This window comes from Cornus florida, unplaced genomic scaffold, assembly GCF_030987335.1.
Source record: "Cornus florida cultivar Cherokee Brave unplaced genomic scaffold, ASM3098733v1 CherokeeBrave_3.0.0_Hap2_Chr08, whole genome shotgun sequence".
NCBI classification, from domain to species: domain Eukaryota; kingdom Viridiplantae; phylum Streptophyta; class Magnoliopsida; order Cornales; family Cornaceae; genus Cornus; species Cornus florida.
Window position 1 is genome coordinate 55503686 of NW_026775578.1, and position 18625 is coordinate 55522310.

The 18625-nt window shown below is 39.3% G+C and overlaps 2 protein-coding genes across 2 annotated transcripts; both read right to left on the reverse strand.

The window, feature by feature from the left end:
- Window positions 1-659: 659 nt before the first annotated feature.
- Window positions 660-1130, reverse strand: LOC132270300 (uncharacterized). The gene has a single exon (XM_059771484.1). It carries the CDS (start codon window positions 1128-1130, stop codon window positions 660-662), a length of 471 nt encoding a protein of 156 aa, XP_059627467.1.
- Window positions 1131-1411: 281 nt separating this feature from the next.
- LOC132270301 (uncharacterized) lies at window positions 1412-2023 on the reverse strand. The gene has a single exon (XM_059771485.1). It carries the CDS (start codon window positions 2021-2023, stop codon window positions 1412-1414), a length of 612 nt encoding a protein of 203 aa, XP_059627468.1.
- Between the last annotated feature and the right edge of the window lie 16602 nt (window positions 2024-18625).

Consider the following 18625-nt stretch of genomic DNA (forward strand, 5'->3'; position numbering starts at 1 on the left):
TGACCACTACTTATAATGAATCTGTCCATACCATCGACCATTACTCTTCCCAATGTCATGAAAAAGAAAATCTTTCTCAGACATTAAAGAAAGGAAATGAGCTTCATTTATCTCTGAAGAAAGAGGCTGCTGAACTGGACGCTAAGGAAAAGAAGCTTCAAGCCAAACTTGCTCAACTTCAGTTAGACAAGACACAGCTTGGTAGTAAGGTGGCTGAACTGAAAGTTTAAACGGAGACCGCAGCCCTCAAATTCAAAGCTTTGCAAGCGCAGATGCCGAAGTTGGAGCAAAACAAGAAAGTGGCAGAAACATCCCTTAATCAATCCCGGGCTTCGTGGGCAAACTTCAAAGCCAAATTTGAAGAATTTCACAGCAATTTCAACAAAATTTAAACATTTATGGGTCTGTAATATGCTTTTGAACAATTTGCCTTTTGTGATGTTTTAAATAATCTTGCTATAATGATATTCTGGTCTTTGAAGTATACTGAGCTTTTATTTACTGTATAAACAAATTTATCCATAAATTGTTCAATCAAAAAGGCAAAATATAATCCAAGCTATTTTGACTTAAATGGAAACTTCTTTTCTTCCATAAGCTCAAAAATAGTTGGCTTATATTTTTTAAGGTACCTTCCATTTATTGGCCTTTCATGCACTTCACCATCTAGATTTTTTTAACTTGTAAGCTCCTCCATGCAATACTTGGTGAACCAAGTATGGGCCTTTCCATGTGGGTGACCATTTTCCATAAACTCTATCCACCTTTCCAGGTGGAAGACTTGTTTGCCACACCATGTCACCCTCTGCAAACAAGTTGAACTTCACCCGTTTGTTGTAGGCTTTCATTACCTTTGCTATATGGACCATAAGGTGGTCTAAAGCAAGTTTTTGGACTTCATCCAAATCTTCTAACTCAACAAGCATAGTTTCGTTGTAATCGGCAGGTATAAGATTATGTTGTAAAGCTACTCTTGCCGATTTCACATTTAACTCCATCGACAGCACGGTATCATGGCCAAATGTAAGCCGATAAGGAGTTGTCCCAGTACTTGTCCGCTTCGAATTTCTATAAGCCCACAAAGCTTCTGAAAGGGTTTTATGCCAACGCCTCGGCTTGTCTTTTATCATTTTCTCAATAATTAAATTACAACTTTATTTGAAGCCTCTGCTTGGCCATTCCCTTAAGCATAATAGGGTGTGGAAGTTACCATTTTTACTTGTATATCAATACCAAGTTGTAATACTTCATTTGCTCGAAACACAGATCCATTATCGGCAATAATTGTTTCTGGTAAGCCAAATCGGTGAAAGATATATCGCTACAGAAACTATATCACCGTGTTATGAGTTACTGAAACATATTCCTTGGCTTCAACCTACTTAGTAAAATAATCGGTAGCTAAAATAATCTAATGATGACCTTTTGATGAAGGAGGATTAATCTTACCGATTAGATCCATGGCCCAACCTCTGAAAGGCCATGGTTTAACTAATAATTGCATTTCTATTGCTGGAACCCACTGCATTGGGTCATGCTTTTGACAGTCTATACAACCTTTTGCATAAGTCATACAATCTTTTCTCATTCCAGGCCAATAATATCCATATCGGCGTATCAACCATCTCATCTTTATGCTGGCTTGGTGAGCTCCACATATCCCTTCATGTACCTTGGCCATAATCTTCAAACCCTCAAACTTATTAATGCACTGAAACAACAAACCATCATCAGCCGATCTTCTATAAAGATCTCCATCCATATGCACATAATCAACTGCACTTCTTTTTATTCTTCGGTCGGTTTCTGGAGTTGGATGTTGCAAGAACAAGATGTAAGGGATTCGCCAATCATCATCATCCAACTCGGCAACATCAGTGGCAAAGACTTCTTCCATAACTTGATTTCTTATTTCAGCCGATGGAAGAGATCGACGTGTAATCCTCACTATCCTTTCCTTCATACCACTCGGCACCCTGACTCCTGAAGCAGTCTGTGCTAAATCATTAGCTATTTTATTCATGGTCCTTGGTCTATATTCCAAAGTTACATTATGAAATTGGTTGACCAATTGGGTTGCCAACGAATGAAATGGTCTTAATTACCAATTTAAGCATCTAAAGTCTTCTGAGAATTGATTAATCATTAAACTTGAATCTCCCACAATGTGGATGTCTTTGACTGCCATTTCTAGCAAAATTTCCAAGCCGATAATCAATGCTTCATACTCGGATTGATTATTTGAGCACCTGAAATCCAAAAAGAAAGAAAACAAAATTTGATTCCCTGTTGGGGATATTAGCATAATGCCAGCTCCTGACCCTTCACTGGTACTCGACCCATCGAACATTAAAGTCCAAGGGGTCATGAATATGGCTACCGCGTCAAGCTCATCAAACACTTCTGATTCAATTTCAGGTGATGGATGATCGGCAAGAAAGTCTGCCAATGCTCTTCCCTTAATTGCCTTTTGTGGAACATATGCAAAGTTGAATTCCATTAGTGCCAAAGCCCATTTGCCAATCCGGCCTGTGATTAATGGCCTTGATAACATATACTTTATAAGATCTGTTTGACAAATAATATAAACCAAAATAGGCAACATATAGACTCTTAATTTCATTGCTGCAAAATACAAAGCCAAACATAATTTCTCAATTGGTGTATATCTACACTCGACTGGAATTAAAACTCGGCTGAGATAATATATTGCTTGTTCACTTCCTGCTTTATTCTCTTGTGCTAACATAGCTCCAATGGATTCTTCAACAGCTGATAAATATAATTTCATTGGCCATTTCTTCCTTGGTGGCATCATGACAGGAGGACTCGACAAGTATTTCTTAATCTGGTCAAATGCCCTTTGATGTATATCATCCCATTTGAATTCTTCCATCGGCTTCAACTTGAATAGTGGGGAAAACACATGTAACTTCCCAGCTGTATTAGCAATAAATCTCCTTAGATAATTCATTTGCCCAAGTAACCTCTGCAACTGTTTCTTGTTTCTCGGCACACTAGCATCAATAATCACCTTAGCTTTATTCCTATCGATCTCTATACCCTTTGATGAACCAAGAAACCCAAAAAGTTTCTTGCCGATACTCCAAAGGCACACTTTATTGGATTCATTTTTAGCTTATGAGCCCTCATCCTCTCAAAAGATGCTTTGAGATGGACTAAGTGCTCTTTCATCGTTGCTGATTTCACCACCACATCATCAATATACACCTTTATAAACTTGCTGAGCATATCATGAAAAATAGAATTCATGGCTCGCTGATATGTGGCCCCAGCATTCTTCAACCCAAAAGGCATTACCACCCACTCAAAAGTTCCAATCGATCTAGGACACCTAAAAGTTATCTTTGGAATATCCTCCTCGGCTATATAAATATGATTATAGCCTGAGTGTCCATCTATAAAAGACAGAATTTGGAGCTTTGTAACCGCATCAATCAGCTGATCGGCTATCGGCATTGGATACTCATCTTTTGGAGTTGCCAAGTTTATGTTTCGGAAATCAACACATATATATAATTTTCCATTCTTCTTGATAACAGGGACTACATTTGATAACCATTCAACATAACTTGTAGTTCGAATAAAGCCAACATCCAACAATCGTTCGATTTCTACTTTGACTTTATCTATCACCTCTTGAGACATTCGATGAGGTGGCTGTTTATATGGCTTCTAACCATCTTTAATGGGCAGCAGATATTCCACCAGATCTCTGGATAAACCTGGCATTTCCTCATAATTCTAAGCAAAACAGTCACTGTATTGCTTCAACATACTGATACCCTCGGCTTGCAATTCTGGTTCTAACAGTGCACTAATATAAGTTGGTCTAGGCTCTGCGTCAGTGCCTAAATTCACCTCCTTTAATGGATCTTGAGTTTCTGCTTTAAGATCATCGAGCTTAACTGGTGCTATTTCCAAGTCTTCCAACTAAATTGCATCCAACTTTTCATTATTGAACCGATTGATCTTAGTAAGATTAACCGATGGTCCTGGCTCTATTATTGCTTCTTTTTCTAGCCGTTTTTCCGCTATGTATGCTTGTAGCCTAATGCAAGTGGCCCTAAAGGCTTGCTGCCGAGTAGCTTCCCTTTCAAGTTTTGCTTCCATCAACAACTTCTTCAATTATAGCAAGCCGAGGGAGTTCTACCTTCGGCCTGGAATTCTCCTGCTGCAACTCGCCGATTTCACGATCGGCAAGAATTCTTTTCATGGTTGCCGAGGTTGGTCTTCCATCGGCTCCTGTTACCACAAATCGAATAGGAACACATTCTTCGTCATACAAAACAGCATCTGCCGAGTACACTTTTGCCACAAATGGCTTATCATCGGCATTTACTATTTTCACCTTATCTCCATCCCAAAAAATCAGCATTTGGTGCAATGATGATGGGATACACATATTTGGATGAATCCAGTCACAGCCTAATAACAAATTATAGGAAGTCATGGATTCAATAATAAAGAATGCCACAAAAGATGTTCTACCTCCAACTTCTACTTCTAAGGGAAGGATCCCTTTAGTGCTAGTAGAGCCTCCGTTGAAACCACAAATTGCTACATCAGTAAGAATAACATCTTCCATACTCTTGCCGAGTTTCTTCAATGTGTTTGCTGGAATAACATTCAGAACCGAGCCATTGTCTACCAAGACTCGATTAATAGGTTGACCTTCTACCCATACCTTAACATACAAAGGCCAGAGTTGTTGAGTCATTGCTAACAAAGGTTTTTCAAAAACCACTTTCTCTGCCGATTCTGAAAAAAAGAATTGATAAATTCTGAATCAGCAGAGTTTCCTTCTCATTTTTCTCAGTATTTGCATCTGATACCGATGGAGCCTAGAACATTGCTGGTAATACAAATGCCATGTTACATGACATCTTATCTGGGAAACTGCCAAACTGAATTCTGAACTCATTGTTGTGTCTGGGCCACATCGGCTGATGCTCCTCATCCGGTTCATCTTTATCTGGAAAACCGATTTCCTCTGCTTGCACTACTTTGCTTCCTCCCTCAGCTTTCCTTTTTTCCTTAGCCCTTCTCCTTTGTTCCCTATGCTTCTGAGATCGAGTTAGGCCCTCATTCGGATATTGTTGAGCTTTAGGGAACTTTGGATGATTAAGTCGAGTCTATCTTCAGTTGAGTCTGTCCTTGGTTTCACAGTTCGTACTTGGTGGGTCGTCGTCTTACCATGAGCTTAAGAGTGTGCATTAAGGCTAAATCAAAAGTTTAGCCAAACAACAAGCATAGATTGTCCTCCCATTTAACACTACACTACAACTACACTACATCTACATTACTAGCATGAAAATAAACTAGGGGAGAGACACAATCCATCAAGGAATAATTATGAACCATTAAGAGAATCACAAGAACATTCCTTTAAGCACTATGTTTTGACAATCTCCAAATCTATAGCATCAATACACATAGACATACATCAATAACACAAAATCTAGAGACAAGCACATAAACATCTATTCTAGCATACATAGACATATGGATAGAATAAAATGATCAATTGGAAGCATTAAACCACATAAATCATTAAATAAACAAGATCTAAATATATCAAAGTGTCAAAACATTATTTACAACACTAATCCCTCAATAATACACAAGATTAAGATATAGAAAGCATGCTTGGGGCTAACTCTAGCCCAAGAGGATGTCTAGCGACTCATGGTGATATTGCTCCAACCTTCAAAGGCTAAATCCATGGAAGAGGCTTGCTCCTTGGTTGATGAAGAGTTTCCAATGGTGTCTCTGGCTTCCTCCTCCTCTAAACTTCTTCTCCAAGAGATGATATGAAAACAATATTGGCTCCTCTTGTAAAAAGCAATCCTTATCCTTATATAGGTAGGTCAAAATGACACCCAAAATAAGCTGGGGTTGTGCACACAATTTCCTAATGATTAGATAAAAGACAACTTTCAATGAGATGGAATTTTAACTTTTTCGCACTGGAGGAAGTTCGATCGATCGAGCCTTGGTCTTGAATCGATCGAACTTAGGCTGGATCGATCCAACTGGCTGAGCGTTTTAGAAAAAGACAAATCTGAGATATTTTGGGAGATATTTATGGGAAAAGGACAAAAGTGGTTAGTGGGTGGTGCAGCTGTGGATAGGATCAATCATTTTGAATAAGGACAAAAGTGTTCGATCGATCAAAGGATAGTGTTGGATCGATCAAACTTTTGGACTTTATGCTTTTGGGTCTGGGCTTAGATCTATCTTGAAGTGCTGAGATCGATCATTATTCGATCGATCGAACCTTGAACTTGGATCGATCGAACTTTGCTGCTTCCCACCTTTGGCTTCATTTGCTTTCTTCTTTCTCCACTTTGCTCCTTTCTTTGTTTAATCCCAGAATTGCTTCAATTAAGCTTTTATTTGGCTGAGTTAGCTTATTCTCGGGATAAGTGCTTGAAAATGGAAATAATATAAAATCAATCTAAAATGGTAAAGTAAGATAGATAAAGGTACTAGAATGCCTAAGCTTAAGGGGTTTAAATACGCACTTTTCAGCGCTCATCACACCCCCAAACTTAAATATTGCTAGTCCCTAGCAATGAACTAAAAAGTAAAGGAATGAAATGAACAACTATAAAACTATGAACTAGAAAACAATAAATAGATAATGCCACTTTCGTAGGAAACACGATTGCACTTAGCATATGCAACAAGCCTTTTAAACCCCTAGGTTACCCCTAATGGATAAGTGAAGTCTCGTGAGGGTTTCCAGAAATGGTACCCATAAACATTAAGCTCATTCTTTCAAAAGAAGCACCAATATTGCAAACAAGCATTGGGAGAAAACTACCTCAAGTATGCAATTTTTCAAACATTTCTAAGCAATCTCCCAAAATCTCAATATCAAGCAAGCAAATATGGTCCTCTACACATCAAGAAAATGATCATGCAAATCAAAACAACTCTAGAATCCTTTTGAGTGGACCAGCATCAAATGTGTTACTATCTTAGCCAATTAAAGAATTAATCACATCCTTACCCTCAAACTAGCACACAAATCTAGTACCGATCATCAAGAGAAAAAGTGGACCTTTTATTAAAGCTTTATTCATCTAGGTGTGCTTATTCTTTTCACTCGATATTTATTATTCTTTTTTTTTTTTTATAGGATCAAAGATGGAAGTATGGTGCAATGTGTTGATCTATTAAGCTTTCTAGCGATTCATGAGGTTGAGCGTTAGGTCAATGACTCCCAAACCAGACGGCTTTAGGGCATTAGGCATTCAAATACCTTACGGACTTACAAACTCAAATCAACTAGGCTATAAATCAAGACAACAACCATCTAATAATTTCCCACTTCTCACCTTTTGGGAGAAGTCCTCACTTTTTATTGCTTTTTTTTTTTTGAATTCAATTATTAACTTAGAGTTTGGGCCCTCCACCTTTCGGCGCGAGAAGTTCAGTGCTTGATAAGGCTAGAATCCTGGTAACTTAGTGAAAAGGGGTTGTTATCCACTTTTATCAAGAATGAAAGCTTTCAATGTACTACTAGTCCAATGAGAATATAACCAATTTAATAATCAACAAAGCATGTACCCCACAAATGAATGCTAGTGTGCGCCTGTGCTAGTGTAGAAGACTAGAGTGAATCTCAAAACAATCACAAAATCAAGATGATGTGGACCACAAATGCAAGCAAGATATCAATCTTTCAAAAAAATTACTCTTAAATGGCATCCACAAGGCATACAAGGAGTATTGGACTCTCAAGTCAAGCAATTTTTAAATTTTAAGCAATATAGTCCTCAAAAGATCAAAATCATAGCTAGATATGGACCAATCATAGAAATGTCCCTCAACTACATAAGTCATGCTCAAAATTTTGAATTTAAAACTAACACTGTAAAGCACCATTCCCCCCAAACTTAAATGGCATAATGTCCTCAATGTGCAAGAGAACAAAGGAAAGAGTATACCAGTGCAACTAAGCAAGAATGATGGGGACTGAAGTATCCGAAGTGGGTGGCATGGCCCCCCCAAACTTGGGATGAACTGTGGTCCTGAAAATTGGCACTTGGATAAACTTATCAGATAACAAAATGGGATAATCAGTGCATAGTGGACATGCAAATGTAAATGGGATAAACAGATAAAGAAATGAGAGAGGTATAAGGGTGGTCCTGAAAATTGGGTAGCACTCTCTCACTGACATCACTGTGATGCACCTGATGGAGTCAAACATACAGATATGAGAATATAAAATATAACATCCATAACAAAAACAGATATATAAAATAGATAAAGTACAGGTACAACAAAAATATCAAAGCCGACAGACCGGCTGTAAAACTAATAATGTACAGTGACAAAAGTAAAGTGTCAAAAGAAGAGAGGGATCATGAGATAGAAAAAAATTGGGGGCTCATGAGGATGAGGTAGGACGGGCAGGTCAGGTGCCGCGGATGTTTCTGGATAGATCTCAGAATATGGTCGCGACATCCGTGCGGAAGGCAGCAAAATCAGCTCTGTGGGCTGTAAGGTCAACTCGGATGGCGACAACAGCATCCTCAAGCGTCTGCAGACGTACTCCAAAGCCGGGGATCATATCTGGAGCCTTAGGCATAAATGAATCAGAAGAAAGCTCCTAAGTCTGCTCCTGCTCATGGATGGGCGACCTGGCTAGAGAGTCCTGCTCTGTGTCGTCTGCAGGGCACTCTAAGTCTATGTCTAAATGCTCGGCAGCTGGATCGACTGGTGCGTCGTCCGCTGCGAAATGTGCTGCTACTACCTCTGCTGGTGCCGATGCCTGTGCCTGGGCCTGTGCCTGTGCCTCCTCTAGCTCTAACTCCGCTGCAGCCACTACCGCGTGGTCCTGCAGCCTGGTAATAATGGAGAGGTAACTCTTGTTCTAGTTCTTCCTGAGGAAGTGACAGAAACCTCTCTCGGGGTACTCCCGAGGATGGATGGGGTAGCGCTGATTTATGAAAATCTGGGTGATGAGGTGGCTGAAGGGAAGAGACTTAGCCCATCCGAGCGTTTCCTTGCTGATGTACTCATCATACAGCTTCATCATCACGCTCCAGATGAGCGCGGGAATGGACACCCAGTGCCCGGTATAGAAGGAGTAAAGGGCTGTCTGATAATCGCCCCTCCTCTAGATCTTGTGCCCGACCATGTATATGTTCCGATAGAGAACGGAATCGGTGAACCATAGGTCGTCGGGAAGGAATGTCCGAGTGGCGAAGGTCTCTCCACTTGCATGGTGACCTGTGATAAAAACTGCCATGTCGGCATAGGAAGGCCTAAATAGCCTCGGATATGTGTCCTGAAGCTCTGGAGGACATCTGTGTGGACAGCTGCAAGAGCGGGCTAAAAAGTCCACTGTGATGGTGATCGGATGGCCATCGACAGAAGTGACCATCTCAGCTGTGGTGCGCGGCAATGGTCGGAGGTTCTGGTAGAACAATCATACCAGCCGCGGGTAGACCAGCTCTGTGATGGGGGCAAAAATAGCGGCCAGGCCCCTCTGAATGATATCATGGTAGGCGGATCAGGTTAGCACTGATTTAGAGAAGAAGGCCGTGTCGAACTCTAACTCATGGTAGAGCGTCATATGCGCATATCGAGGCGTAGGCCTATCACGCCCTAGATGAGCTGGCTGAGCGGGTATATGTGAATGCTCAGCTCTAGTCTGCGGTGGAGATAGTGATGGAGTGAAAGCAGGATGAGCTGCAGAGGTGGAGGGTATGTAGTTATCCTCAGGCTCATGAGATGGTGACTGAGGTGGGGTAGCCTGTGCTGGCTCCCGCTGTGCATAAGAGGGCTCTGCTGGCTCCTCTGTCCGTGGCCTAATATGTCGGGTGGGCCCGTGTTGCCTGTTGGCAATGGTCTTCCTCTTAACCATGGCCTGTAAAAAGAAAAAGAAAAACTTACAATGGGAGTTAGTGCCAGAATAAGAAATTCTAAGCACAATATAGAAACATATGTGTCAAGTAAACTAGACAAAACAAATATGACACGAATCTATGCAAGTGGTAGAATATGAAACATGCTAAACAATGTAAGTATGAAATGCATTCAATATGGAATATCACAGGCATTAGGCATAGATATGATATCATGAACATAAGATATAATGAATGAAGTGTGTGTGTGAGATCTGTGAAGTTCGATCGATCATAAAAAAAAGTGAGATCGATCACAAAAGTTGGATCGATTGAAAGTAAGTGAGATCGATCTCACAACTTTGATCGATCAAAGACATGAGTTCGATTGATCTACCAAGATCGATCGGAGATACAAGTTCAATCAATCGAACTATGCGACGTTGAAAACTCAAAGGTCACAGATCTGTGACTTTGGAAGCACGGGGCCTACACGAACGTGTTTGTGGGCCCAACAACACATCAAATCAACAAATCCCCATCACTGAACGAGGCCCAAACTCCCAATATGAGATCAAAATCCGAAAATATGCAAAATATATACACGAAGCAACACACACACATATATATATATGGAAATACAGTGCTTTGAAGCTTCAAAAATGGTGGATTCGATCATCTAAGCATCCTAAATCAAATATATAGAACACGTATGCATGAAATCAAATCAAGTTTCAAAGTAGATCTCGGTTCTTACCTCAACCGAAGAGAAAAGTGGAGATGAAGAGGGAGAGATGAAACCGAGATGAGAGAGAGTGATTCGGGAAGCTTGATGACACCGGAGGGCTTGCTGGAGAAGGGGAAGATGATGGGTGAACGATGGCGCAGAGAGGGAAACAAGGGTTTGAGAGAGAGTAAGATCGATCTAAATGATCGATCTTGAGAACCCTCGATTCTATTTTTAAAAACATTCCCGATAAAGTTCGATCGATCGATCGAACTTCAACTGAGATCGATCGAATTTTGATGAACTCTCTTCAAAGTATTTTTGGATTTTTGAAATTTTTGAAAATTGCAAAATTAAAATTAAAAATTGGAATTAAAATTAAAAATTGGAAAATAAAATAAAATATTTTTGGTTTTTTATTTATTTTTTTATTTTAATTGAATAAACACTAATAATTAAAAATTAAGTAAAATATTTTTGAATTTTTGAAAACTTTTTGAAAAATAAATTAAAATGAAATAAAATGAAAATAAAAAAAAATACAAATGCAAATATTTTTGGATTTTTGAAAATTTGAAAAGTCAAAACAAAGTCAAAATAATAAAATAAAGAATTGAGATCGATCGAAATAAGAGTTCGATCGATCAGACAGAGAGCAAAAATATGCGGGTTTTTGGCTCAGAAAATTGGCTAAGTGTTGGAACATGAGATCAATCGAACTTGGAAGTTGGATCGATCGAAGAACTTTCAGATCGATCTTGGAATGTTTCGATCGATCAGACAGAGAGCTGAAATATGCAGGTTGATGCAGGCTCAAAATTTTTCTAAGTGTTGAATTATGAGATCGATCGAACTTGGAAGTTGGATTGATCGAAGGTCTCTTGATTGATCTAAGAGTTAGTTCAAACGATGGGACAGAGAGGTGATTTGGATCCAGATTTCTGCAGGTCGAAATTTTTTCTAAATGTTGGATGCAGAATGGAGTTCGATCGATCGAACTCAAGTTTGAGATCGATCGAACTATGCAGAATGCTCATTAATGACACAAAAGCTTATGCAATCTTCACCAAAGTTCCTTGAAATGCATATGAACCAAAAACAAGTATCTAGACTTCTCAAGAAATGAAATGAAAGATAGAAATGGGGGAGGAATAGGGTTTTGACACCCTACGAATGCTTTTGCTAGTCTTTAATGTCTCTAGCAAGACATTGGGCTCTTTTAGCCCGGATCAAAGATCTTATAATGCATCCCCTCCTTGTTGGGGTGATAGATGCTTTGAACTCCACCCAACAAATGGTTCTTTGAAGGACTTGTTGGATTAAGCTCAAAAGAAGTCCCTTGTCTATGCAATCATAACCTTTGGGCTTCCATGCCCTTTCAAAGCATTAATTTGAAACAAGATTTTGAGAATGCAAGGTTGAAGATGATCCTTTGGAAGTTTTGGTCTTACACAAAAGCTCATTTCCTTGACATTGAAGATCATGACATTTATCTACAACATTAACCTCTCCTTCATATTTGTCAAATGAATTGGGCATAGGATTAAAGATATTCAACTTCACCTTCATGTGGTCAAATGAGATTTTCATTTTCCCCGTCCTACAATTGATGTTGGCATTAACGGTTGCCAAGAAAGGACGGCCAAGGATAACGGTAATTTGGCTCTTAGGATTAGGGACCGGTTCTGTGTCTACGACAACGAAATCAACCGGGAAGAAGAATTTATCAATCTTTATCAAAACATCCTCAATTATACCCCTAGGCTTCTTAATGGATCGGTCGGCAAGTTGCAAAACTACCGACGTCGGTTTCAATTCACTTAGGCCCAATTTGACATAAACCCAGTATGGAAGAAGGTTAACACTTGCTCCTAAGTCAAGAAGCGCCCGATTAATGATATGATCACCAATAATGCATGATGTAGTGGGTGAACCGGGGTCCTTAAACTTTGGAAGAGTGTTATGTTGCAAAATTGAGCTTACTTGCTCGGTCAAAACCACTTTTCTTGGTGTTTGGCTCTTGTTCTTCTACTTTTGGATGCACAAATCTTTCAAGAATTTGGCATAAGCCGGAATTTGCTTGATTGCATCCAATAGTGGAAGATTAAATTTCACTTGCCTAAACATTTCCATGATTTCATTGGTTTTTGCCTTTTGCTTGTCTTTTGAAATGGATCCTTTTAAAGCATCCGGAAATGGAACCTTTGGTTCAAACACTTTTTCAAAATTTTCTTTTGAACTCTCTTCAACACAAAAAGTTTTCAAATCATTTTTCAACAAAACCTTTTCAACATCATTTTTCAAAACTTCTTTTTTAAACACATCTTTCAAGACTTTCTCATTTATAAGATCATGTATATGCAATGAAGAAGGAATAGGATGTGAAACGGGACGGGTAACAACTTGAGATTGCACTGGTTCACCCTCTTCATTGGACATTCCAACTTGATTGTCCACAATCCTACCACTCCGTAAGGTGGTCACCGCATTAACATGTTCAATGGTGTGGCCTTCCGATGAGGAATGGGTTTCCACAACACATTGTTGCTTAGGTGGGCATTAATAGGCATCTTTCCCTTCTCTCTTGCATTGAGAGTGCTTGCTATTTGCCCTACTTGGGTTTCTAGCTTCGCAATAGATTGAGAGTGAGAATGAAGCAATTGAGTGTTAGCCTCTAAAGTACCCCAAAGCATTCAAAACTTTCTCTTCAAAGGCAGGACTTCTAGCGTTTCCTTGGGAATAAGATTGGTTGGGAAAATGAGAGTTAGCAAATTGATTCCCTTGTGATTGATAAGGTCTATAACCTTGGGATCTTTGGTTTTGAAGTGGAGGTGGAATGTACTTCCCTTGAAAACTGCCTTGGGAAGGGTTTGAGCCCTCCCCTTGGTTTTTCCAAGAGAAATTCGGATGATTCCTCCAACTTGGATTATAGTGAGTCCCATAAGGATTGTTCCCTTGGTTCACAAAAGCTGCATTGACTTGTTCATTAGGTTTATTTTGCACTTGTCTGTGAGGATAATGAGAAGTAGAAGGAAGAACACTAGAACAAGTCATATATGTTTCATTTGATGCACGATGAGAATGGTTAGGGAAGGAAGATACTTGGTTCGCCGAGTTTTAGTTAATCAAAAATTGATCAAACCTTTGAGATAAAGACTTCATTTCGGCGGCTATTTCATTTGAATGGTCGACTTGATGTAAGCCAACACTTTTCCTACCTTGTGAATTTCTACCATTCTTAGATGATAGTGTTCTATGCAAAGAATTTTCACTCATGCTCTTATAGAGACGCCACACGTCATCCTCATGCCTATCAATGTATGAGCCACCCATGAAAGCATCAACCATACCCTTATAGTTGTCCGATAAGCTTTCAAAGAAGTATTGAACTAATTGCCATTTGGGCATGCCATGATGTGGACACTTCCTAAGCAATTCATTAAAGCGTTCCCATAGCTCATGAAACGTTTCTCCATCCCCATGTGAAAATTCTCGAATTGAGGTTCTTATGGCATTGGTCTTAGAAACCGAATAGTACTTCTTCAAGAACTCTTGTCGCATTTCTGCCCAAGCAGTGATTGAAAAAGGCCTAAGATTGTTAAACCAATACTTTGCCTTGTCTTTTAAGGTGAATGGAAAAAGCTTGAGTCTTAAAACCTCTTCCGGCATGTCCGTATATTTTACGGTGGAACATACTTCAAGAAACTCATCCAAATGCTTGTAAGGTTCTTCACTTAGAAGTCCATGATAGTTAGGAAGCATTTGAATGGTTTGTGGCTTAATTTCATAATGATGTGCTCTAAATGGAGGCAATTGGATGCATGTAGGTGCATTATACTCATTAGACACATAATGGTCTCTTAAAGCAAGAGGTGGATTAGCTACTTGAGATGCAACATGAGCACCTTGGTTTTGAATTCCTTGATTATTGATGGGAGGTTGTGGAGCATACATTGGCCTTGGCATTCCAAATGGAACTTGGCCTTGTTATTGTGGTGGTTGATGAATGAATGGCCTAGGCATGCCTAATGGTACTTGTATGTTCTCATTGTGCACATTGGGATGAAGGATACCTTATTGGTCTATGTGACCAAGGTCCTCAACATGATTATCATTATGGTCATCCGTTGATAGATTGGCTCTATTTGAACTTCCTCTTCCCCTAGGATTTCTAACGATATATTCAAGATGCAAATCAAGAGGGACAAGAGTTGGTCTCAATGAACGACGTCCATGCATGCACAATGCAAAATACAACAAACACAAAGAATGACAAACACTATGCCTTCACAACAATACAATTAGACTTCTTCCATAAACACTTAATTCCTACTCCCATGCTTTAAGAACAATGATGCAAGACAATTAAAAATAAGCCTCCACGCGGGCCGACGATTTAACTAAGGGATTGAGTAAAGAAAGTCTCACAAAGGTCCTTTAGCACTTCAACTCCAAATTTAAAGCTTAGCTTAGCAAATTTTTTAGAATTTTTAGCTTTTTACTTTCTTTGCTTGCTTGAATGCTTGATGGCTCCTTTGTTTGCTTCCTCTCTAATAATGCACCTAGTTAAGTAAGAACAACACAATAAGTAACCAAAAAGAAAAATAGAAGTAAAGAAAAGATATTATCAAAAGAGTACTAATCTTAATCAATTCCACAAATCCGACGTTGCCAAATCTAATCAATCAAATCCCCGGCAATGGCGCAAAAAACTGGTGGGTCGTCGTCCTACCATGAGCTTAAGAGTGTGCATTAAGGCGAGGGCCAAGAGTTTTACATTTATAGAAGCCACTACTTCCTTTCAATATAAATATAGCTAGGGCGAGTAGGGATCATCCCAAGGGATTTGTGAGGATCGAGCAATGTCGTGGAATCGTTATTAGGGCTAGTAGGTCGAGTGATCAAACAATTGGTTGGTTAGTTGATGAGAGAACAACTAAATTAAACTAAGTGATAACAAAGAATGCAATTAAGAGTAAGTAAGAGAGAGAGATCTTTGGGTTTAGATATCACCACCAAGCAATGTATTTCTATATCATTGACAAGTGATTAATAAGGGCAAATGGTGTGTTGCAATATTAGTGTGTGTGTGTTTGGTTGATTCAACAAGTAAGGATGACTAGTTAAACATGTATTGTCTAAACATCATGTGAAAGGCACAATATATCGAAGCAATGAAGCATATATTGTCTAAACAATATGTGAAAGGCACAATAGATCAAAACAAGTCATTAATCCTTTCATTAAGCTCACAATCTAAATACAACATAAGGATAGAGACATATGCTACTTGCATTCAAAAGCTTGGATCATCAAACAACAAGCATAGATTGTCCTCCCATTTAACACTACACTACAACTACACTACATCTACATTACTAGCATGAAAATAAACTAGGGGAGAGGCACAATCCATCAAGGAATAAGTATAAACCATCAAAAGAATCACAAAAGCATTCCTTTAAGCACTATGTTTTGACAATCTTGAAATCTATAGCATCAATACACATAGACATGCATCAATAACACAAAATCTAGAGATAAGCACATGAACATCTATTCTAGCATACATAGACATATGGATAGAATGAAATGATCAATTAGAGGCATTAAACCACATAAATCATTGAATAAACAAAATCTAAATATATCAAAGTGTCAAAACATTAATTACAACACTAATCCCTCAATAATACACAAGATTAAGATATAAAAAGCATGCTTGGGGCTAACTCTAGCCCCAAGAGGATGTCTAGCTACTCATAGTGATGTTGCTCCAACCCTTAAGGGCTAACTCCATGGAAGAGGCTTGCTCCTTGGTTGATGAAGAGTCTCCAATGGTGTCTCTAGCTTCCTCCTCCTCTAAACTTTCTCTCCAAGAGATGATATGAAAACAATATTGGCTCCCCTTGTAAAAAGCAATCCTTATCCTTATATAGGTAGGTCAAAATGACACCCAAAATGAGCTGGGGTCGTGCACACAATTTCCTAGTGATTGGATAAAGGACAACTTTCAATGAGATGGAATTTTAACTTTTTCGCACTTTAGGAAGTTCGATCGATCGAATCTTAGTCTTGGATCGATCGAACTGGCTGAGATCTATCGAACTTAGGCTAGATCTATCCAACTGGCTGAGCTTTTTGGAACAAGACAAATCCGAGATATTTTGGGAGATATTTATGGGAAAAGGACAAAAGTGGTTAGTGGGTGGTACAGCTATGGATATGATCAATCATTTGAATAAGGACAAAAGTGTTCGATCGATCGAAGGATGGTGTTGGATCGATCGACCTTTTGGACTTTATGCTTTTAGGTCTAGGCTTAGATCAATCTTGAAGTGCTGAGATCAATCATTGTTCGATCGATTGAACCTTAAACTTGGATCGATCGAACTTTGTTGCTTCCCACCTTAGCTTCATTTGCTTTCTTCTTTCTCTACTTTACTCCTTTCTTTGTTTAATCCCAGAATTGCTTTAATTAAGCTCTTATTTGGCTGAGTTAGATTATTTTTGGGATAATTGCCTGAAAATGGAAATAATATGAAATCAATCTAAAATGGTAAAGTAAGATAGATAAAGGTACTAGAATGCCTAAGCTTAAGGGGTTTAAATACGCACTTTTCAGCGTTCATCAGTATTCTATATGAATTGGCTCCTTTCTGTACCCAAATTTCTGACTGAACCGGCGACTGCCTCTTAAAACTGGGATGCCAATTTTGGGAATGAAATCAGCTAGATATATCAATTTGTCGAGTTGGCCTTCCCGCTTTTAAATGGCTGTTGCTGGGACCACCTTGCCGAGGCTCCTCCCCAGGCTTCAATGAGAAAATAAGCATCTCAAGAATTCCTTTCTTCTTTGGTTGAACCTCCATTGGCACATCTTCCTTTGGTTTTTGCTTTCCTTTACAATTTGGGCAACACCCATGGTCAATCAAGGCTAATTGAGCCTCCCTTAATTGCTTCTACAATTCTGCCATCTTTTCAGGTGTCGCAATTGATGAAAGGAACTCACCAGATATCTTTTCAGCCTTCTGCCGATTTTCTCGCTTGGCTAAGCTTATCACATTTGTAGATGTGATTGTTGGAAATGGATTAGTATCCACCTTCATGGTCTCTGAAGTTTTCTCCTGGAATTTTAAAGTACCTTCGTCAATAGCATTCTGCAACACACCTCGTAGAACAGTACAATCATTAGTAGCATGGTTCCAAGAGTTATGATACTTACAATACTCTTTTCCTTTTAAGTCACTTGCCGTTGGAATCCTATGCCCTTTAGGCAAAGATATCATTTTATCGGCCATCAAGTGATCAAAGATTTGATCTGTTTTTGACAAATCGAAAGAATAGCTTTTCCCCGTATCGGCAGGACCTTTCCTTACTGCCGATGTTGATGTTGATGATGTATTGCCCCCCGTGGTCGGTTTAGGTTTAACTAACGCCTCACAAACGTATGGCTTTTTGATATTGACCTCTGCGACATCAACTTCTAATTCATCTCCAACTTTTGCCAAGAACACCTCATAATTAGGGTCCTTGTACCAAGTACCCTTAGAAGAATTCTTTGTCTCTTTCACTTCTTTTAGTATCTCCTCATACCGAGAAGCCCTGTCTGCTAAGTCAAAGAAATCTTGAAACTCAACTCCATCAAACCTCTTGCGATGTTCAATGTCTAGACTATTTAATGCCAACTTGATGTATTCTGGTTCTGGCAAACTTACTCGGCATTTGAGTTTAACCTTTCTGAACCTGGCAACAAAAGTCTCAACTGATTCGCTCGGCAACTGACATAATCGAGATATGTCTGCCAGCGTGGCTTCTGTCTCTGTTCGGTAAAATTGGGTATGGAACGCCTCCTCCATCTCATCCCAAGTCTGAATAGAATTGGCCGGTAAGTTGCTGTACCATTCAAACGCCGCCCCGGCAAGAGAGCTAGAAAATAACCTCATCTTTAACCAAGGGCTAGGACCAGTTTCTCCACATTGTGCGGTAAACCTTGCAATATGCTGCACCG

Coding starts and splice junctions, on each gene's coding strand:
- LOC132270300 (XM_059771484.1), bottom strand. CDS start 1,130: ATGATAAAAGACAAGCCGAGGCGTTGGCATAAAACCCTTTCAGAAGCT.
- LOC132270301 (XM_059771485.1), bottom strand. CDS start 2,023: ATGAATAAAATAGCTAATGATTTAGCACAGACTGCTTCAGGAGTCAGG.